Source organism: Fusarium oxysporum, chromosome 1 (genome assembly GCF_000149955.1).
Source record: "Fusarium oxysporum f. sp. lycopersici 4287 chromosome 1, whole genome shotgun sequence".
NCBI classification, from domain to species: domain Eukaryota; kingdom Fungi; phylum Ascomycota; class Sordariomycetes; order Hypocreales; family Nectriaceae; genus Fusarium; species Fusarium oxysporum.
Window position 1 is genome coordinate 5534379 of NC_030986.1, and position 18276 is coordinate 5552654.

The 18276-nt window shown below is 47.3% G+C and overlaps 13 protein-coding genes across 15 annotated transcripts in view; 6 read left to right on the forward strand and 7 right to left on the reverse strand.

Annotated features, from left to right (window-relative positions):
* FOXG_01259 (uncharacterized protein) overlaps positions 1 to 276 on the forward strand; it is a gene marked incomplete at both ends in the record, with an annotated part of 3401 nt that extends 3125 nt beyond the window's left edge. The window contains one exon of the mRNA XM_018378064.1: positions 8 to 276. Within this exon, the coding sequence (XP_018233898.1) occupies positions 8 to 276 (269 nt within the window). The remainder of the gene's footprint in view (positions 1 to 7) is intronic.
* Positions 206 to 1409, reverse strand: FOXG_01260 (uncharacterized protein). Its single transcript, XM_018378065.1, has 2 exons — positions 1010 to 1409; positions 206 to 954 (listed from the first exon to the last, which is right to left on the reverse strand). Exons 1-2 carry the CDS (start codon positions 1327 to 1329, stop codon positions 363 to 365), a joined length of 912 nt encoding a protein of 303 aa, XP_018233899.1. The 5' UTR covers positions 1330 to 1409; the 3' UTR covers positions 206 to 362.
* Positions 1410 to 2259: 850 nt separating this feature from the next.
* Positions 2260 to 2488, forward strand: FOXG_18052 (uncharacterized protein; the record flags this gene model as incomplete). The annotated part of the gene is made up of 2 exons (XM_018398093.1): positions 2260 to 2284; positions 2331 to 2488. The coding sequence occupies 2 exons, from the start codon at positions 2260 to 2262 to the stop codon at positions 2486 to 2488; spliced, it is 183 nt and encodes a 60-aa protein (XP_018233900.1).
* A 924-nt stretch (positions 2489 to 3412) lies between these two features.
* Positions 3413 to 3562, reverse strand: FOXG_18053 (uncharacterized protein; the record flags this gene model as incomplete). The annotated part of the gene is made up of 1 exon (XM_018398094.1): positions 3413 to 3562. One exon carries the CDS (start codon positions 3560 to 3562, stop codon positions 3413 to 3415), a length of 150 nt encoding a protein of 49 aa, XP_018233901.1.
* A 142-nt stretch (positions 3563 to 3704) lies between these two features.
* Positions 3705 to 8209, forward strand: FOXG_01261 (uncharacterized protein). The gene is made up of 3 exons (XM_018378066.1): positions 3705 to 5551; positions 5602 to 7966; positions 8036 to 8209. Exons 1-2 carry the CDS (start codon positions 3953 to 3955, stop codon positions 6088 to 6090), a joined length of 2088 nt encoding a protein of 695 aa, XP_018233902.1. The 5' UTR covers positions 3705 to 3952; the 3' UTR covers positions 6091 to 7966; positions 8036 to 8209.
* On the reverse strand, positions 6335 to 7770 carry FOXG_01262 (uncharacterized protein; the record flags this gene model as incomplete). Its single annotated transcript, XM_018378067.1, has 4 exons — positions 7522 to 7770; positions 7176 to 7468; positions 7005 to 7125; positions 6335 to 6960 (listed from the first exon to the last, which is right to left on the reverse strand). The coding sequence occupies exons 1-4, from the start codon at positions 7724 to 7726 to the stop codon at positions 6335 to 6337; spliced, it is 1245 nt and encodes a 414-aa protein (XP_018233903.1). The 5' UTR covers positions 7727 to 7770.
* A 378-nt stretch (positions 8210 to 8587) lies between the features above and the next one.
* Positions 8588 to 9645, forward strand: FOXG_17737 (uncharacterized protein; the record flags this gene model as incomplete). The annotated part of the gene is made up of 2 exons (XM_018397738.1): positions 8588 to 8902; positions 8953 to 9645. The coding sequence occupies 2 exons, from the start codon at positions 8588 to 8590 to the stop codon at positions 9643 to 9645; spliced, it is 1008 nt and encodes a 335-aa protein (XP_018233904.1).
* A 298-nt stretch (positions 9646 to 9943) lies between these two features.
* Positions 9944 to 11720, forward strand: FOXG_01265 (uncharacterized protein; the record flags this gene model as incomplete). The annotated part of the gene is made up of 4 exons (XM_018378068.1): positions 9944 to 10442; positions 10494 to 11018; positions 11070 to 11173; positions 11225 to 11720. The coding sequence occupies exons 1-4, from the start codon at positions 10062 to 10064 to the stop codon at positions 11718 to 11720; spliced, it is 1506 nt and encodes a 501-aa protein (XP_018233905.1). The 5' UTR covers positions 9944 to 10061.
* Positions 11721 to 11783: 63 nt separating this feature from the next.
* FOXG_18054 (uncharacterized protein) lies at positions 11784 to 12869 on the reverse strand (the record flags this gene model as incomplete). Its single annotated transcript, XM_018398095.1, has 1 exon — positions 11784 to 12869. Exon 1 carries the CDS (start codon positions 12831 to 12833, stop codon positions 11784 to 11786), a length of 1050 nt encoding a protein of 349 aa, XP_018233906.1. The 5' UTR covers positions 12834 to 12869.
* A 120-nt stretch (positions 12870 to 12989) lies between these two features.
* Positions 12990 to 13984, reverse strand: FOXG_18055 (uncharacterized protein). Of its 2 annotated transcripts, none has more exons than XM_018398096.1 (4): positions 13818 to 13984; positions 13312 to 13760; positions 13140 to 13267; positions 12990 to 13087 (listed from the first exon to the last, which is right to left on the reverse strand). In XM_018398096.1, the coding sequence occupies exons 2-3, from the start codon at positions 13645 to 13647 to the stop codon at positions 13235 to 13237; spliced, it is 369 nt and encodes a 122-aa protein (XP_018233907.1). In that variant the 5' UTR covers positions 13648 to 13760; positions 13818 to 13984; the 3' UTR covers positions 12990 to 13087; positions 13140 to 13234. The 2 variants fall into 2 exon arrangements, with proteins under 2 accessions (XP_018233907.1, XP_018233908.1); XM_018398097.1 differs by having other exon boundaries at positions 13312 to 13748; positions 13897 to 13955.
* A 109-nt stretch (positions 13985 to 14093) lies between these two features.
* Positions 14094 to 15083, reverse strand: FOXG_01266 (pyrimidine 5'-nucleotidase). 2 transcript variants are annotated; one of them, XM_018378069.1, is made up of 4 exons: positions 14923 to 15083; positions 14846 to 14874; positions 14331 to 14792; positions 14102 to 14285 (listed from the first exon to the last, which is right to left on the reverse strand). In XM_018378069.1, the coding sequence occupies exons 1-4, from the start codon at positions 14955 to 14957 to the stop codon at positions 14119 to 14121; spliced, it is 693 nt and encodes a 230-aa protein (XP_018233909.1). In that variant the 5' UTR covers positions 14958 to 15083; the 3' UTR covers positions 14102 to 14118. The 2 variants fall into 2 exon arrangements, with proteins under 2 accessions (XP_018233910.1, XP_018233909.1); XM_018378070.1 differs by lacking the exons at positions 14846 to 14874; positions 14923 to 15083 and having other exon boundaries at positions 14094 to 14285; positions 14331 to 14840.
* Positions 15084 to 15713: 630 nt separating this feature from the next.
* FOXG_01267 (uncharacterized protein) lies at positions 15714 to 18188 on the forward strand. Its single transcript, XM_018378071.1, has 4 exons — positions 15714 to 16137; positions 16185 to 17213; positions 17272 to 17378; positions 17434 to 18188. Exons 1-4 carry the CDS (start codon positions 15845 to 15847, stop codon positions 17595 to 17597), a joined length of 1593 nt encoding a protein of 530 aa, XP_018233911.1. The 5' UTR covers positions 15714 to 15844; the 3' UTR covers positions 17598 to 18188.
* Positions 17060 to 18173, reverse strand: FOXG_18056 (uncharacterized protein; the record flags this gene model as incomplete). Its single annotated transcript, XM_018398098.1, has 1 exon — positions 17060 to 18173. One exon carries the CDS (start codon positions 18171 to 18173, stop codon positions 17793 to 17795), a length of 381 nt encoding a protein of 126 aa, XP_018233912.1. The 3' UTR covers positions 17060 to 17792.
* Positions 18189 to 18276: the final 88 nt, after the last annotated feature.

The following is an 18276-nucleotide window of genomic DNA, read 5'->3' on the forward strand; positions in this document are numbered from 1 at the left end:
ATAAAAGACTTCTATGGCGACAAGATGAAGTTGGTGAGTGTTGAAGAATGGGTTGAGAGATTGGAAGCTAGTGCAAAGGAGGAGAATGTGGACTTTGATAGGAATCCTGGCCTCAAGCTTTTAGATACTTATCGTGGATTGTTTGCGGTAGGGAAGGAGGTTCAGCCAGTTAAGTACGGGATGGAGAGGACCAAGAGCCATAGTCCGACGATGAGAGAGCTTGGGCCGATCACCCCCGAGCTGATGAGGAACTGGTGTCGCCAATGGGGATTTTAGTTCTCAGGTGACAACATCTCTATATGGATATTCGCATACTAGATACTCTATCACTTCCATAATGAATTGTCACTGTTCTTCTACCTCTATTTCCATGCTTCCCAGACGTCCCTCACAGTAATCGGCTTGATGTCTGGAAACTTGACCACCAGATCATCAATCCCCTGAATATCATTCGAACCTGTAGCCATCCCAATACCTGACAAAGCCAACATGGTTTCCATGCCACCGTGCATCTCCTCCGGCAATGCCTTCTTCATACTCGGTGTAAGGTCATTCTCACCTCTCTTCATCTGCTCGACAGAGAAATACTTAACATCAAACTTGACGCCCTTAACCTCCTCGGCCAATCTGACGGCTTCGTTAAGAGTCATGCGGTTTGTGATGATGGCGTATCTGCGCTTCCAGTCTGGAAGATCGAGAAGAGCAACGGTAAATTTTGCTGCGTCTGTAGAGTGAGTGAAGACGACGGGAGTGTTTCCATCGCCTGGAATTACTGCTGCATTGTTTTCCGGGTCGATTATTATGTTTGCAGCGCGGATGTGGGTCGGGATACGTGGGGCGGCCCAGTAGTCTAGAAATAGACCGATTGAGACGAGGGAGAACTCGAGGTTGGTTTTTTCAAGGGCGTCTACTGCTTTGAGCTTCCATTGGTAGGAAGGGACATGGGCGATGTTGCTGGTAAGTCGTTAACCAAATCATATATCTCGCAAAAGTAAAACATGATACGTACTCTTTGGTGTAGACCATTCCGAACTCACTCGGCAAGAATCGCTTAGTACAGGTTGATCTCTCCGCCGCTGCGATGAGGTTCAGCTGAGCTTGTCCGCTCTCATCATTGTCGATCGGAAGCATGGATATAACCGTGCCGACCTGCTCAGACTCAAGAAGCGAAGTCAAAGAATTTACATCGGAGTAGTCGACAGCCCGCGTCTCCGGACCAGTAGCCTTTCGCGAAAGGATGATGTAGTCGTGAGTCTTGGCTGCCTCGAGGGCATCGACGATTGTCCGGCCCAAACCGGACGAGCCACCAGCGACAGCGACTTTACCCATGATGAAACAAATTTATTATGAGATGAGTTACTGGTAGGTAGTGATGTTGCGATGGAAGATGAACTATATATGCAAGGCTGTTAACGGAGCTGAACGTGCGGAGCGGAGTTTTGGTCGCGGAGTTAAAATCCACAGCCCTCCCTGCATTAGCTGAAGAATAAATGGGGCACTAGACCCTTATTTCCGTATTAATATTCGTATTAGAGCAGACTTACTTGTGTTGGGATACTTTTCGGATTTCTCAACGGAGTGACAGATTGGTCACGGGTAAGGTACATCATGAGCTTCAGTGTGTAAATGAGGTAAGGGGCGTGATAAGGTATATCTCGGGCAGAGTCAACGTTAAATTTCGCCGATAAAGGTTTAACTACTGACTGAATCCTGGCATAAATATTGACTGCGAAGAGAATGAGTATAGGCTGTTTATTCTACTCACTGTCGTACGTCTACAGCAGAGTCGATCTACTGTATATTGCAAACTATGCGAACCCAGGCCAGCTTCCATAAACTTCCCACAGCCAACTTTAACTTTACCAGAGTCACCAGATAGCAAAACTTCTCAACTTAATCTTGGATTGCCTTTCCTCCTGAGGCAACTAGGGCACATCATGTTGGATATTATTTCTGCCAGTCAAGCGGAGGTTAACCTTTCCATCACATCATCGTCTTTCGTCACACAAAGCCCGTCAACCTCACAAACCATCAACCTTCCAGCACCCGCGACTCAGCAATGATCCTATCCATGACACCTCGCATGTCGAGGCAGGTTCCCTATGGAATTCCACTACGACAACTACAAGCCCATCGACTTCAGAGCGGAATAACACCCCCACAGAGATTGCAACAGACACAGCCGTATCATTCGCCACGGAGACAAATCTTCGTGATGAAAATCGTAGATACCAATCGTCATGGTGGTATGCCTGGCTTATGGAGCACTTTAGGAGGAACGATTGTAAGCTAACCGGCAATTTGCGGACCATGGCGCTGACTGGCCCTAGTGACGTATACAAACATCGGGCTGGGCTCGACAATATTTGTTGCGGCTATGGAGTCTATGTATCCTGATGGGCCTCCTAGCAAGGAGGAATTGCAGGCGATGGATGATACGGCTATTGTCAGCCGTATCAGCTCGCCTCCTAAACGATGGGAATCTTGAGATTTACGAATTCTCTAACTCTATTTCCACTCTTGTTCTTCAATGTTTATCTCCTCTCTTGATATTTTGATATAGTATTTACGGCAATGAAATGGCTGTATGCACTCTCAGGGTACTGGCCTCTTGGATGCTCATCCAATTCGTAGGATATCCCCCTTTGAGTACAGTAAATAGAACGCACGCCGTGATATCTGATAGTTTATCGCTCTGCACAGAGTTGCAGCGTTCCTTTTATCCTACCAATCAATCGACTATGACCAAGCATGCTCTCATAACGAAACAGACGCGTCCTCCGCAAGGCTGAAAGCTTATCTTCTGATCTCACGTATTCCATCGATGTAGGAACTGAATCATCAGGCAGCAATTGTTCCACTTCTTTTCTTCCAATGTTCGTTTACGCTTACGTTTCTTTCTTACTCATACATGGCGTTACATCAATGTCACGTCTCCCCAGTAATGCCAAGCGAATATACTTGGCACAAAACATGACTGCTCACTCCATCGGCCAACCGACCTTCCCTTCCAGAAAAGTGATCTAGGGTTACAATACGATGAACACACCTGAATACGAATGCTCAGGGACAAATCTTCCTGTTTATGGCCCTTGATACTACTAATCTTTTGGTGAGTGATCTTTTTGGCCGCGTTAAACCGACAGAGTTCTATCTGATTAGTATCTTGGCAGTAAGACTATTTGGCTTAGCCCGGATATGTCGTAATCCATTTTTAAGCATAAGCGGGCAGCTTATCTGTGTTGCTATCAGCCAAGGAATAGCCAAGACACTTTAATCCAAAACCCCAACTTAACCTTGACTCGCCTGAATCTCCAAAAGCCCAGACACGAGTCCCAAGAAAAGGGGCGACTGTTTAGAATCGGATACCAACGGCAAACGGGGAAACGGAAATAACTCCAAGACGCTACAATCACAAGCCCAAGGCGCTATAACTGACACTGACAAAAGCACCTGCTGAATGCAGAGTCCGTCGATAAGCACTACCCCAGATAACAGCATTGGCATTTCCTTGGCGAGTCCTTTCATCCTTGGGGTATCTTTCTTTCAACACGTGAGACATGGGATGTTGGTTCTTTCTGGCCTTCCTGTTATGTCGCTTGGCGGGAATATCACGAGATGGGGTATCGCATTGGCACGCGGTGCGGATTGGAGATGCGCTTGCTTGGCGGTGATATAAAGTGGTTCGCTCGCGCCAAGATCGAGGGCAATTGGCCCAAGGCCAACAAGCTGAGATGTCTTGGCTGCCCCGGGGAAATCCAATTATGAGCGTGTTGTTAATCGCACGCGTCTCGGCGAGATATTGGGATGCTGGGCATTTCTGGGGTTCTGGGGTATATATCGAGGGGACGCGATCCACCTTGTGGAGAGGTCGATCAGCTTCGTTCTTCTCTCTTATACCCATTTTCTTAATTCTCTCTTTAGTAAATAGCTGTTTGAGAACTAGGCAATCATGGCTGTCGCCGAAAAAGGCCAGAAGCCAGGCATGGCCAAAAGAATCTTTCTCATGCTCGCACCAGACTCAGCAAAAGACGACGATGGCCGCGATAACTTCAACTCCCGCTCGCAATTCGTCCTCTGCGCTATGGGCGGTGCTGTCGGTCTAGGAAACCTGCTGCGCTTCCCCTCCGTCGTCTTCAACAACTACGGTCTGCAGTTCTTCATCCCTTACGCCGTCGCGCTCTTCCTCATCGGTATTCCAATCCTCATCCTCGAAATCACCCTTGGTCAGGCCTATCGCGGTGGTTGTGTTATCGCCTGGAATAATGTGAACCATCGCGGTAAGGGTATTGGACTGAGTATGGTGTTCAATGGCTTTAGCGTTGTTGGGTACTATGTTCCTATTCTGGCGTGGGCTATGACTTATTTCAGGATGTCGTTTCAGAGCCCGTTGCCGTGGGATGGCGAGGATACGGTGGATTTCTTTAATGAGAGGGTTGTTCGCAACATTCCTGCTACCGGTGGTGCTGATGACGGTGGTGGTTTGAAGCATTATCCTGGTCGTGGCATCGTTGGTGAGACGTTTGGCTGGTGCGTCATGATCTGGTTCGTCGTGTGGATGTGTACCTTCAAGGGTGTTGGTCTCACTGGCCGTGTCATCTACATCACCATGGCTCTCCCCCTCATCATGATTGGCATTCTCGCTATTCGATCCCTCTCCCTCCCCAACGCCTCTGATGGTTTCAGACTCTATGTCGGCACGTGGCGAAGCGAGTCTCTTGAGGGTCCTCGCGTATGGCAAGACGCCTTTGGTCAGATGTTCTTCTCCATTGGTGTCGGTTTCGGCTACTTCACCTCCTACGCCTCATACAACAACAAGTTCGCCAACGCTGTCCAAGATGCTTTCATCATTGCTCTCAGCAACTCCGCAATTGAGATCATCTCAGCATTGGCTGTCATGGGCGTTGTCGGCTTCCTCGCCATCAACCCCGGCGAGGTCGATCCTCTCTCCACCTTCAGCTCTGGCTTCTTCTACTATCCCCAGGCTCTTGCTCAGATGCCTGGATCCAACTTCTTCTCTGCTCTGTTCTTCATCACATTGGTTCTTCTTGGACTCACATGTGTCTTTGCCCTCGCTGAGGTCCTCGTCACTCTCATCTGCGATACCAATATCGGTCAGCGCATTCCTCGATGGATCATCTCAACCTCTGTCATCATCCTCGGCTGCCTTACTTCACTCATCTACAGCAGTGAGTTTGGCTTCAGTGTTCTCGATGCTGTTGATGCCTTTGTCAACGATGTCGCTCTCTTCATCACTGTCTGGTCAGAGACTTATATGGCCTGCACGCTCTACCGATGGAAGGATCCCGTCGATCAGATCGGCTTCATCAGCTACTTCGTTTACAATGGCGGCTATGTTTTGTCTCTCTTCCTTGGTCTTCTGATTGGTCATGTCGTCAGCGCCCCTGCCGGTGCTGGTGTTGGCTTCGGTATCTTCATCGCCTGTGCTCTTATCTCTGCTTTTGTTGGCAAGACCCCTTCAATCCCTGCTCCCCGATTCTGGGGAAACAATCCCATTCTCAGCCGATTCTGGTACGCGGCTTTTTACTCGGTATGTATCCCCAAACCTGTCTTGGGTTCCTATACCTAACTCGCTCACAGGGCAACCAAATCCGTCGCGATCTCAACAATGCCATCCTCGGTGGCCAGACGAATTGGAAGATTCACTGGGTATGGCCTATTTGTTTAAAATACATCACAGGTCCTGCCGTTGCCCTTGTCTTCTCCTTCGCCTATCCCAAGTTCCTCAACAACTACTCCGATGACCCTCCCTTCATCTACAGCTTTGTTCTCATGCACATGGTCGTCATCTTCATCATCGGTGCATTCCTTGCTCCTCGCTTCCTCAACATTCTCATCCCATCTCACCGTCTTGAGCGTGGTGATGGAAAGTATGATGTTGCACCTCAGATGACTGTTGACAACCGCCCTATCGTTGACAACGGTGGCCTTGAGGGCGGTCACGGTGATATTGATGCTGCTCACCAAAGTGCTAGTGCTGATGGAAACAGCATGGAGGCTGATAAGGGTGTATTCCAACCGAAGGATGAGACCGCGAGGTTTGAGACTCCTGTTGAGCCGCGACAGTAGAGCTTGTCGTTCAGATAACCAGTCTCTCTTTTCGCTATCATCATAAGGCATCACTGGGAAGGCTTTTAAGAATAAAGATCTTTGAGATAGGTTCTCTCGTTGATAGTGGCTCGTCAATTTCATTCATATTATTAAACAACTTCCACTTCATCTCTATCTTTTAAAAGTCTGCTATCCCTCCGCGACCAAACAGAGCTTTAATCTTTCCAACTATGATGAGATCCTGTAGTCCTCAATTATTTCCCTATTCGTTAAGGTACAGACCCTCATCTGGTGGAGGTTTCCCATACCAGTCAAGTCCAAGCTTATCCTCAGGATCAGGATCTTCCATTTGATAATACCCATCATATCTCCACCATTTCCTATCCTTAAACACATCCTCCACCGGAAGTACCCCCTCAGCCTTCATCTCATCGCTAACTTTCTCAACACCTGCCCAAACTCTAAGAGTATTCTCGCCAACAACCATGGCCAGTTGCTCTTCAGTGGCTCCACGATCAAGAATAGCCTTCAGAAGATGGGGATAACATTTCACATCTTCAAGCCCTGGGATTACGCTAGCAATTCCATCAAAGTCTGAGCCAAGACCGACGTGATCCCAGCCAATGCGATTGGCGATGTAGAATAGATGATCGATTACCATCTCCATCTTGGCATCTCTACGCCGGGTAGTGACATGCTCTGGGACGAAAGTAACCATAACTATGCCACCGTTGACGGGAACCTTGTCGAGGATGTAATCGGGAACATTTCGGGGGCAGTCGAATACTCCTTTTGCGTTGGAGTGGGAGAACATGACCGGGGCTCGGGAGAGGTCGAGAACTTGGCTCGCGCAGTCTTCTGAGACATGAGAAAGATCGACAATCATGCCTATGTGGTTAGCTCAGCGTAAAGCGGATGCGAAAGTGGCGTACCGAGTCTGTTCATCTCCTTGACAGCAGCCCTTCCTAGGTCAGATAGGCCACCATGAACAGGTCCTATCTTTGAAGTGGAACTGTCTGCGAAAGCATTGTTGCAGACATGGGTGAGAGTACACTATCCAGCTCAGTATGACGTCTCAAATAAGTGAGGTCTATTTTGCTTACATATCTCACCCCGAGCCTGTAGAAAGCTCGGATGATCCCAATACTATTTCCAGCCATATGAAGCCCCTCAATGCCAATCGAACAAGCAATCTTGCCACCGGCGTAAACATCCCTGACTTCTGAAGGACCACTAACCAGTTGAAATGTCTCTGGATAAGACTCAACCAGTCGGAGGGTTAGATCGATCTGTTCAATTGCATCTCGAGCCATGTCTGAGTACTCTGGAGTGGTGAAGTTCTCTGCTGATCTGAGACAAGGGACACAGACAGACCAGAACTGTCCGCCCACGGCGCCTAGAAAAAAGGTCAGCATCCAGTTGAGGATGAAGGCAGATACTTGTGGGCACCTTGTTTAAGACGAGGAATATCTGTCATTCCACGTTCGAAGCCTTTTTCTAGATCGAATTTCTCATTATTGTGTATTTGACCATGGAAACAAGCTCTGGGCTGTTGAGGTAAATCATTGTGACCATCTATAAGAGGGGTTGTAGCCAAAACTCGTTTGACTCTCTCGTCGATAGGTAGCACCTGGTACGGATGCGTGGATGCCATTCTGTGAATGCACTGTGAGAAATTGCAGTGCTGTATCTTGGTCCATCAGTATCTCACTCCTCTTTATCAGTCGTCATTCGACAACTTTATCCCGTCTCGGGAAACAGGACAAGTAGCTTTGGATGTTTCCCGCGCTGCCGCGGAAAACTTTAGTAGCCGGATGGCAGATAGGCATATCCGTAAAGTCTGACGTTGCACGCCTCGGGTAGGACTTTTATCCCAAGTGATGAAAAGATTTAGGTACGTTTAGGCAAATTATAGCGGATCTTTAGACCAGTAATTTTGGCACCCTGGGCTTACTGTCAGAAGTCTTCCTCCCCGCGTTTATCAAGGGCCCATATTAAATTGGGTCAAACAAGGGACCCTTGTATCACGATGCCGATCCCTCAGATTTAAGATAACACAATCAATATAATAAACAGTTCGACCTACCTACTCAGCATCAGCTGCTCAATTGAAAAAAATGCCTTGGGCTTTGTTCTTACACACAACTTCAATGATGGGTCTAGACCATGAGTGGCGTTCAATAAATCTACTCAATGCAGTATGGATCAACAACGGTATCCTGGGGGTATTCAACCGCATCATATCACTGTTAAGGACCGCCTCAGCTGTCCTCCATATTCTGAATTCTTTAACTCTCGTAAAACAACGATAGCTCCCCTAAAGATAGATATTCGTATAAAAATTATGGTAGCATCAACGATTATCACACTTTCTACCCCAACCCTTCTCAATAAGTTCGCCATCGGCATAACAGGTGCAGATGGGACATGGGTCTTCAAACAGATTCTGCACTCGGCCTCGGGTGGTAGTGATACAGACAAGATCCGATGAGATATCTCCGGGGCCGTCACAGAAATGAAGGAATTGGAACGGACTGTGGACACTCTGTCACGAGAGCTTCCCGAAGCACTTCTCCAACTTCGAAGCGACAACCTGAGAGAGTCTCTTACAAAGATAGAGACTATGTACGACACGATTACAGACCTCATGGAAACGGCTGTCACTTTACCTGAGGATATCTCGGATGTAGAACGAGATACCGGTATTCTTGACCGCATCAACGATTTTCTTGCAGAGGATGGGCCAAGGTCGTTTCTCCGTCAGGCTGTACAGAAGGCATTCGACAAATCTGATGATTTTGTTAGCTATTACCAAAAGAGCAAGACCTCGGTAATATTTCAAGTTATTGTCTATAATGAGATTCAAATTAATAGAGACAGATGCTAAGCTACTGGGTTGTTGTAGTCAAGGGAATTTCTCTGCTGCAAATGGCTTATGATGCTCCGAACGTGGACTTTTCCGAAGGCACACTTACAATCAGACGCCAAAAGGATAAACTCGACGGGCAAGAGCGGCTTTTTAAAGCAGTCGTTGGAGAAAATACTGTCAGACTGATTGAATGCGCTCTTTTACGGCCTTCGTCTACCCACATCACGCTGCTTTCTAATGAGGGTTTCGGAATCGGACCAAAACGTCCAAGTATCGGTGATATTACCTCACTTTCCATATTCACAGGGAATCGTATCCCGATCCATCGAAGATCAGAAGACCCAGATATAGACAAGATGGCATCGATGTGGAATATGCCATTAGGGTGTGGATTCGATGCCCATCTCAGATATGCTGTCAGATTTGTATACTTCAGCTCTGGACGGTGTCTGTCGCATAACGGGCTAGATGTATCGATGGTCAAAAATGACGGGCAATTTACCAGCCATTCTGTTTCGTGGTTGATAAAGCCTATATGTCCTAGTTCAGACCGGTATACTATCAGAGTTGCTATATACTTGCCCGAGTCTATGGTTGATGAGATTCGTGCCTTTCTTATCACAGGTCGGCGAGAACGGTCTGACTTCTCTGGAGCGCATTTAGTTGCAAGAGATTTCCTACAGCTGGAAAACTATGTCAGATAAGAGACATGACATGTATAAGTCCCGGAAAGCTGACTAGTGACATGATCGTTTTCTACCCAATTGGCGTAGTACTAAGCTGTATGAAGAGTAATTACATGGCAAATCAATGCTTTGTTTATCGGCATACAGATTATAGACCGGCTTGGAGATAGATAGCTATGTGGTACGACTCATGCTCGATATCAACGTTACATTGTAGCTGAGGGGTAATGATAAGCATCCTGGACCTTGGATGGGAACTACAACATCGTGGTATCCACTGGCAGTTTTCCCGCGGGTATTGCGACGTGTTATCCACTGATCAACGATCAGTTACCCTCAAACGACCGGAAGAGGGGACAAATATAAAGTCTGAACATGTGTACGTCCAACGGAGTGCTTCGACCCTCCTGTCGCTCATACAGACTGACGACAAAATGGCAGAGAAAATAACAGACGACTTGAAACATACCCAATCTATTAAAGAGGGAACCATAAATGATGCCTCCACAGCTGAAGCCTTGACATTGTGTCGTGATGCAGATGACATCGAGATAAGCCCTGAGCTCGATAAGTCTTTACGATGGAAGCTTGATTTGAGGCTGATGCCTCTGCTCTGCTTCACTTACGCTTTACAATCCATTGATAAGAATACTATCAGCTATGCTGCCGTGTTCGGCCTGCGAGAAGATCTCAACCTCAAGGGAGATGAGTTCTCTTGGACTGGTGGGATATTCTACCTCGGTTATCTTGTTTGGGAGTTTCCGACCAGTATCTTTCTTCAAAGGTTTCCGATTAACTACTTCATGTCGGGCACTGTAAGTCCCTTTCGACTTCCATTCCATTAGTGTTTTACTGAGGTCTTTTAGGTCATCGCCTGGGGCGCCGTACTCATGGCCCACGGAGCCGTCAACTCCTTCACAACCCTCATCGTCGTCCGCGTTTTACTTGGCGCTCTTGAAGCAGCCATTAATCCAGGAACCATGCTCCTCTTTAGTATGTACTACATGCGAAAAGAACAGCCTCTCCGTATGGGCATATGGATTGGCTCCGCTGGAATGGGCTACATCATCGCTGGCATAGCTAGTTTTGGTATAGGCCACGTCAAATCTGCTCTACCGTCCTGGCGAGTTCTTTTCATCATCTGGGGAACTATCACTGTGGCTTGGGGCGTTATTCTCTTGTTCTTACTGCCAGGTGCCCCTATGAGAGCGAAGTTTTTGACGCCCGATGAGAAAGCGAGAGTTGTGGCGAGGGTCAGGGGAAATGGCACGGGCATTGAGAATAAGCATTTTAAGATGGCGCAGTTCTGGGAGGCGATGCTTGATATGAAGACCTGGCTACTGTTCCTGTTTGCTCTTACAAGTAACTCACCCAACGGAGGCTTATCCGCAGTATGCATGCCCTTCATCTTTCTCAGGATACTGCTAACCGATTTGTCTCAGTTCCAAGGCCTTATCATCAAAGGTGCCGGCTTCAGCACCCTCGACACGACACTATATCAGATGCCCTCCGGTGCAGTCCAACTAGTTGCATGCGTACTTGCCTGGTAAGTCCTCCAATCCTGTTACAAACCATTGAACTAACGATGACCTCACAGCTGGGGAGCTTCTGCTATCAGAAACTCCAGAATCCCAATCATGCTTCTCGGTCTAGTCCCCTTCCTCGCCGGTGTTCTAGGTCTTCACTTCCTCCCTCACAGCGATGCATACGCTCGCTTAGCATGTCTATGGATGTCTTTCTCCTATACATCAACCTGGACGCTTAGTATGTCAGTCTCAATGGCCAACACAGCAGGGCATACTAAGAAGATCACGACAAATGCCTTGCTGCTAATCGGGTATTGTCTGGGAAACTTTGTCGGACCATTCTTCTTTAAGTCTAGCCAGGCGCCTCAGTATGAGCTTGGAGTTGGTATGATGTTCGCCTGTATTGCGATTCAGGTGGCGAGTCTTGTTGCCCTCTGGGTCCTGTTGTGGATGAGGAATAGGTCGAGGCGGGAACTCCATACTCCTGAGAATCACCAGAGGGCTTGGGAGGCCGGACTGCTTGATGAAACAGACTTCAAGAATAGGTACTTTCAGTACGTGTATTAGCTAGGTATAGTCTTATTTAGCATAAAGACAAAATGGTTGCAGAACTCAATCTCCAGCGGTCGCTTACAAAGTTTTCATTGCCCACTCCATAGTTTTCCTAATAGCCTCATCCTGATCCGCAACAGGCTCATATCCCAGTATCCTCTTCGCTTTATCCAGAGACCAACAGCACCCAGAGTCCAGATGATCAATAGCAGTCCTTCGCATACCAGGTTTGACATATCCCAAGGTCAGGACCCAGTAAACCCATTCAGCCGTTGATGCCATCGCCTGCATCACAAAGAACGGAATCTTTGTGACCTCCTCCAATGCAACAGGATGTCCAGCTGAAGCATAAAACTTCCGAGAGAAGTCAAAGAACTTCTGTGGTTTCCCATCTGAGATGAAGAATGCCTCACCGCCAGCCTTGTCCCGCGTCTCTAGGTCAAGAAGGGCTTTCATGGCGAGGATGTGTGCCTCGGCTGCTTTCTTGACGTACAAGAACTCAAACACTTTTGTATCATTGCCAACTTGCATTTTGTGCTCTTTCCTTCGAATGCTTTGCACGAGTTGAGGCACGAAATTCGTGTCGTACTCGCCATAAGTGGCCGGTATTCGTATAGCTGCAGTCCGAAGCAGTTCTGAATTTGAAGCAATGACGAGTCTTTCAGCCGTGGCCTTTGACATTGCATAAGCGTTTGGAGCATTCGTCTCATCATACAGAACAGCGTTTTCTTCTGACAGAGGTTCTTGCGTGGGTATAACGGCTGAATCAGAGGACGTAAAGACAAATACGTCAGTATCGGCACACGCTGAGGCAGCTTTTAGTAGTGCTTTTGTCCCATCGATGTTTGCCTTCATCAGGTTCGCAGGTGTGTCGAGATAAGACGGTGAAGCTGTATGAATGACAGCGTGTGGCTTGAACGTCTCAAAGACCTGTTCAATCTGGCTCGGTACTATCAAGTCGGCTGCTTGAAGCGAGACGTGAGACTCGTCAGCAACATCAGCTGGCATCTTGGGATGACGGCTGACGACAGCGACAGTCGTTACTGCATCCTTGAGAAGTTGTCGGACTACATGTCCTCCCAAAAAACCGCTTCCGCCCGTAACGAGTACCCTCTTTGGCGATTCCATCTCTTTTCCTAGTTTTACAGAAATAGCGGATTGTTGTGAAGGAAGGAGAATGAGTGAGAATTTGATCAGGACACGGAGAAGAAATTTATGTCAGCACCATTTTGGGCTAACTGCAGATGAAGTAATGACAGGATTCATAAGCGGCATAAAATTAAACACACAATCTAATACTTCAATTTTAAATATGTCTATCATCTATTCTGTTCCTGTTCCTCGTTACTTGAAATGAAACCCAAATTGTGGAAATGCTTTGACTATTAGACACGATTAGCAACATTTCCATAAAGAAAGGGAGAATAAACTTACACCCCATCCAATGCCTTGAGAAAACATGCCAATGACCTTTTGACCGCTTGGAGTAATCTTAAACGCTGGTAGATCAAAGACTGCATCTTCGTTGCTCAAAACTCCGTACGATTGGTATTGAGATTTAACTGAAATGTTAGCCTCACTCCCCCTTCTTGTATGTAGATCTTACCTTTAGTCCAACAACTTTATCATCCATCTGAACCTCGAATCTCGCAATCTCCTCACCATTCGCACCGTCAATCTGGAAAACCCCATTAGTATTGCCGTGGTCCGCAAACCGCAGCGGGACGCGATCAGAGTCCATTATTTCATAGTTTACATCTCCGAGACCTCGCTCTATGCTCTCGTCCATGAACTCGAATCTTAGGCTGATAATGTGACACCAGTGGAAGATGCCGGTGCCTATTGCACTCATTTGTGTTATGTATCGGCCGTCGTTCTCGCCAAAGAACGTTGTCATTATGGGGACTTTAGAGTGAGCTTTCGTTGAAGAGCCTGATTCCATTTAGCGTCCACAAGGATTGACTGGAACGAAGCTGCTAAGATCTTTATCATTCCAGGCATAAGCGGCGACGCCAGAGAGTTTCATCTCATCAAAATCATTGCCTTGGATCCAGACTGTTGGAAGGTGTTAGGTTGAGATACAGCTGGTTCGGGTTAAGCGGGGAAGCTTACTCGCACGAAACGCCTTAGTCCATTTCTGACCTGAGGTTGGAACTATGTTTGTTCCGCACAAATTGCAGAATTTGCGTACCATTTTGGATAGGACTGTTTAGAGAGCCTATATGTTGCAGAGTGGTAAGTGTTTCGAGGTGAATTATGAAAGGAGGTGTTGCCCCGCGATAAGACGCGTGTGATGAGACATAACGCGCGATGTGATAAGGGAGTAATTAACGAGTAATGGGGTGGGGCGCCAATGCGGCAGGGTAGTAGGTTCACGCTCACGGCAGATAAGTAGGTGATAGAGACAGCAGTATCAATTTCTAACTCGAAAGAACTCGGGATACAATGACCGCAATTCTCCAAGATGGCGAATTTGATGCTGAGACGCTGGTGTATCAGGTACAGAAAGTCCATCCTCCACAAAGTGAATAGCAGTCCAGCCTGCTTCCTTTGCCCCGACACAATTCTTATGAGAGTCATCTTAAAATCGTCAGTAAAAAGCCTTACAAAAGATGCTCATCTTACCAATAAAATAACACCTCGAAACATCAGAGACTCCAGCTTCTCTCATAGCTTTCATAAACATTTCCTTATGCGGCTTACACACAAACGGGATCTGAGAATAATCACAATACGTCAACCCCTCAAATAAATCATCCACGCCCAACAACCGCACGACTCTTTTCCCGTGGTTCACGTATGCATTAGTTAGCAACCAAAGTCTGACCTTTGAAGTATCGATATCCTCGAGGAATTGTCGTAATTGTGCGTTGGGCTTGATGAGGTCGTCCAATGGGACCGCGTCATCGACCTTGGCGTTGTATTCTAACGCGTCAATTTGGTGGTGGCGTACAAGCCCTTCAATCGCCTGGCCGTATTGCTGAGAGTAATCCTTGTGAAGGCGCTCTGCGTCGTCTGGGGAGAGGCCGAGATGTTTCTTGAAATAATCGTCGATGTTGCGGGACATGTGCTCAAGGACTTTGTCATCTGTGCATGTTAGGTTCTGTATGGGGTCTTGTCACGAGTTGACGGTTGCGCACTGCGTGAGTATAGACAGTTATCAATGTCACTAAAACCGTTAGAGGTGGCTTTGAAGAGTGTCGGGAAGGGCTTTTACAAGAACAACACGGGCTTTTCTGAGGCCTGATCCATTGCGGCTGGTGATCTACGTGAAGGTGATGGGTTGGAGTCTGAGGTAAGGAATTGAGGAGGGAGTACTCTGGTGAGCAAAAGTGTTGACTGGTTGATTAACGAATCAGGGAAAGAAATCTACCAGGACTCCAAAACCAACAAAGCACCAGAAGAGTATATCAAATTAATACCAAAATACTCACAGACTCTTTAGATCAAAATATCTTACTTTCAACTTTACTGCATCTTCAAGTACTGCAACTTCAAAAAAAAAAAAAAAGGCAGTTTCATAGCGCATCTACAGGGTAGGTATTTTCAAGAGACAGGGACGTCAAACTGATATCTAGAGGCAAAAAGTCACTCACATGCCTTATGAGACTGTTTGCGCTTACAGATGAGTCGATCTCCAGAGAAAATTCTACAATTCTCATCGGCATGTGTCAAAGAAATGTCAAAATCAGGCAATTTGTAACAACAATCACAACAAAGACTCGACCTCGCTCTTTAAATACGGAATTACTCGGCATATTCCCCCATCTCCCGCCAAAACACCATTCAAAACTACGCCCTTTCAGCAGCAATCTCAATCCGCTTGGTAATTTTCCCATCAACTTCTAAATCGCCGACTTCGCAAAACCGCGCCAAAAACCGAGGTGGCTAAAACATCCCTGCAATCGTAAAAGCCGGGGCCTATCACAGTGCACCAACCAACAACACTAATGTCCAAGACGCCGAGGCATCTTAAGATAACGATATACCCACATCTTATCTCCGTAAAAAGAGAGCGTCATTACAAATCTGATGCGCGCCGTGGAGCCGCAAATTTGTTTTTTTTTAAATACGTCAGTATCCCATACGGAAAAAAAGGGTCTTGGCATGTTTAATCAGTATCATTTTTCAACGACACGATGAATGAGAAAGAGGTTCCTCATGATGGGAATCTGTCCCAGGATCAACAACGAGCTTCTCTGGACCGGGAGTCTATAACTGATCTTGAAAAGAATGCGCCTGCAGATGGTGCCCCTGATGATCAGAATGCGAATCTTAGTGATCAAACTACTGAAGCTGGTAACTTGACTACCGACTGCGAATCCTTCGAAGTTTCGTGGGACGGCGACAAAGATCCTTTATGTCCACGCAGTATGTCGACGTTGCGAAAATGGATGATTGTTTCAATCGCCTGCATGGGAAGTCTCTGCGTGTAAGTCTCCAATTTCGCCTTCACTCTCACATTCACTGACTTCTCAGGACATGCGCAAGTTCAATCTACACAGCTACCTACACCCAAATGAACGCCGAATTCCACTGCTCCCAAATCGTCGCCACCCTCGGCCTCTCAACCTTCGTCCTAGGAATCGCACTCGGCCCAGTCTTAACCAGCCCGTTGAGCGAGTACTACGGCCGACGACCAATCTACCTCGTCTCATGGGCCATGTTCATAATCTGGACTATTCCCTCCGCCGTAGCGCAAAACATCGAGACCATGATCATCGCGCGTTTCTTCACAGGTTTCGCTGGGAGTTCGTTCCTCAGCGTTGCAGGCGGAACGGCAGGTGATGTTTTCGAACGGCATGAGATTCAGAAGCCTATGAGTTTGGTATCATTGGCGCCGTTTATCGGACCGGCTATTGGGCCGTTGATTGGAGGGTTTATTAATTATAATACGCATTGGAGGTGGACGTATTATGTTATGTTGATTTGGGCTGCGTTCGTCATGGTGGCTATTGTGGTCTTTGCGCCTGAGACGTTTCATCCGATTTTGTTGAGGGAGAAGGCGAGAATGTTGAGAAAAGAGACTGGGAATGAGGCGTATAGAGCGCCGATGGAGCTTACAAAGAAGCCAATCCTCGAAACGCTCAAGCTGTCAGTCCTTCGACCATTTCAGCTGCTCTTCTTGGAGCCCATGTGCCTCTGTTTGGATCTCTACTCTGCTATCCTTCTCGGTATTCTGTACCTATTCTTCGGCGCATTTCCTCTCATCTTCCGAACGAACCACGGTATGAGTCTTTGGCAAACTGGCATGACGTTCTTGGGAATTCTGGTCGGATTTGTTATTGCAACGGCTACGACTCCTTTCTGGGCCAGACTCCGACTTCGATGGTTGGCGGAGCAGGAGAAGGAGACTGGTAAGGCTATCAGTGAGCCCGAGTACAGATTACCTCCTTGTATTCTTGGAGCTATTCTTATTCCTATTGGGTTGTTTTGGTTTGCTTGGACGACGTACTCTAGCATTCATTGGATTGTGCCTATCATTGGATCCGGAGTTTTTGGATGCGGGTAAGTTTCTCTGGCCTCATCCTTTCGGTTATCTACTTACATATGTTTTTTTTTTTAGCATGATGCTCGTCTTCACTGGTATCTTCACTTTCTTGGTCGACGCTTATCCTCAGTACGCCGCTTCTGCCATGGCAGCTAACAGCTTTGCCCGATGCTCTTTCGCAGGTACTTTCCCTCCCGTCCGATGATTCAAGCAGCACAGTTACTAACAATCGTATAGCGGCATTCCCACTGTTTGGCATCCAGATGTACGAGACGCTTGGTTATCAGTGGGCTTCTAGTCTTCTTGCTTTCTTGACGGTTGCCATGGCGCCGTTCCCTTATCTGTTCTTCAGATATGGCAAGAAGCTGCGAGCCAAGAGCAAATTTGCTTCAAAGATCTAATAGTACGGCAGAAAAATATTTGGTTATGAGATAAATAATTGGGCCAGCCAAAAGTTGGCTGCATCACCTGAGTTGGGGATGCGATAGATGACGTTCAAGAGAAAAGCATTATAGAGAAGCGACACATAGAATAGACAGACTTCATACCCTATTAGAAGAATTGTACTTTGCCATTGTGGCCGGAATTCCGTCTGTCTAAAAGCCTTGAGGATCCGACATTGGTGGAAAGGTTCCAAAGTTGCCTGGCAGCAATGGACATAAACCATGCTGAAGCAGTAGATCAACATCAATGGTATCCTCAGCCCAAAAGTTGTCAAAACTGAACTGATCTGCCGGCTGTTGGAACAGATCATTTGTTTCCATCACAGCGCCAGCGACTTGAGCGTTCGTCGCGTCAGTGAACGGACCACCGTTTTCTGCTAAGGTCTGAGAAGTTGCCCTGCTGACTTCCGTCAGAGTCGAGTCTTCGTTACGATTACAGTTTGCGATTCGCGACGTCACGTCAACTATTGAGCCTGCTGAAACAGCAGAACCTTGGCCTGTGAGTCTTCGCATGAGGTTGCCGAAGAATCTCATGATCCATAGTCCTACGGGCCAATGCTTTGCGAGTTCGCTTAGGGCGAGGATGCATTGCCGTGATTTGTTGCCGGCGAGTTGGCGTCGGATGGGGTAACTTGCG

What these genes read in the sequence shown, in the direction of transcription:
- FOXG_01260 (XM_018378065.1), bottom strand. Translation starts at nt 1,329, where the DNA reads ATGGGTAAAGTCGCTGTCGCTGGTGGCTCGTCCGGTTTGGGCCGGACA. An exon ending in GGAATGGTCTACACCAAAGA is followed by an intron (nt 955 to 1,009) that starts GTACGTATCATG and finishes ACGACTTACCAG; the next exon opens with CAACATCGCCCATGTCCCTT.
- FOXG_01266 (XM_018378069.1), bottom strand. Translation starts at nt 14,957, where the DNA reads ATGGATCAGGCCTCAGAAAAGCCCGTGTTGTTCTT. An exon ending in GAAAAGCCCGTGTTGTTCTT is followed by an intron (nt 14,875 to 14,922) that starts GTAAAAGCCCTT and finishes TAACGGTTTTAG; the next exon opens with TGACATTGATAACTGTCTAT. An exon ending in TTCGAGGTGTTATTTTATTG is followed by an intron (nt 14,286 to 14,330) that starts GTAAGATGAGCA and finishes GACGATTTTAAG; the next exon opens with ATGACTCTCATAAGAATTGT.
- FOXG_18055 (XM_018398096.1), bottom strand. Translation starts at nt 13,647, where the DNA reads ATGGAATCAGGCTCTTCAACGAAAGCTCACTCTAAAGTCCCCATAATG. An exon ending in ATAAAGTTGTTGGACTAAAG is followed by an intron (nt 13,268 to 13,311) that starts GTAAGATCTACA and finishes CTAACATTTCAG; the next exon opens with TTAAATCTCAATACCAATCG.
- FOXG_01267 (XM_018378071.1), top strand. Translation starts at nt 15,845, where the DNA reads ATGAATGAGAAAGAGGTTCCTCATGATGGGAATCTGTCCCAGGATCAA. An exon ending in TGCATGGGAAGTCTCTGCGT is followed by an intron (nt 16,138 to 16,184) that starts GTAAGTCTCCAA and finishes CTGACTTCTCAG; the next exon opens with GACATGCGCAAGTTCAATCT. An exon ending in TCCGGAGTTTTTGGATGCGG is followed by an intron (nt 17,214 to 17,271) that starts GTAAGTTTCTCT and finishes TTTTTTTTTTAG; the next exon opens with CATGATGCTCGTCTTCACTG.
- FOXG_01261 (XM_018378066.1), top strand. Translation starts at nt 3,953, where the DNA reads ATGGCTGTCGCCGAAAAAGGCCAGAAGCCAGGCATGGCCAAAAGAATC. An exon ending in GGTACGCGGCTTTTTACTCG is followed by an intron (nt 5,552 to 5,601) that starts GTATGTATCCCC and finishes ACTCGCTCACAG; the next exon opens with GGCAACCAAATCCGTCGCGA.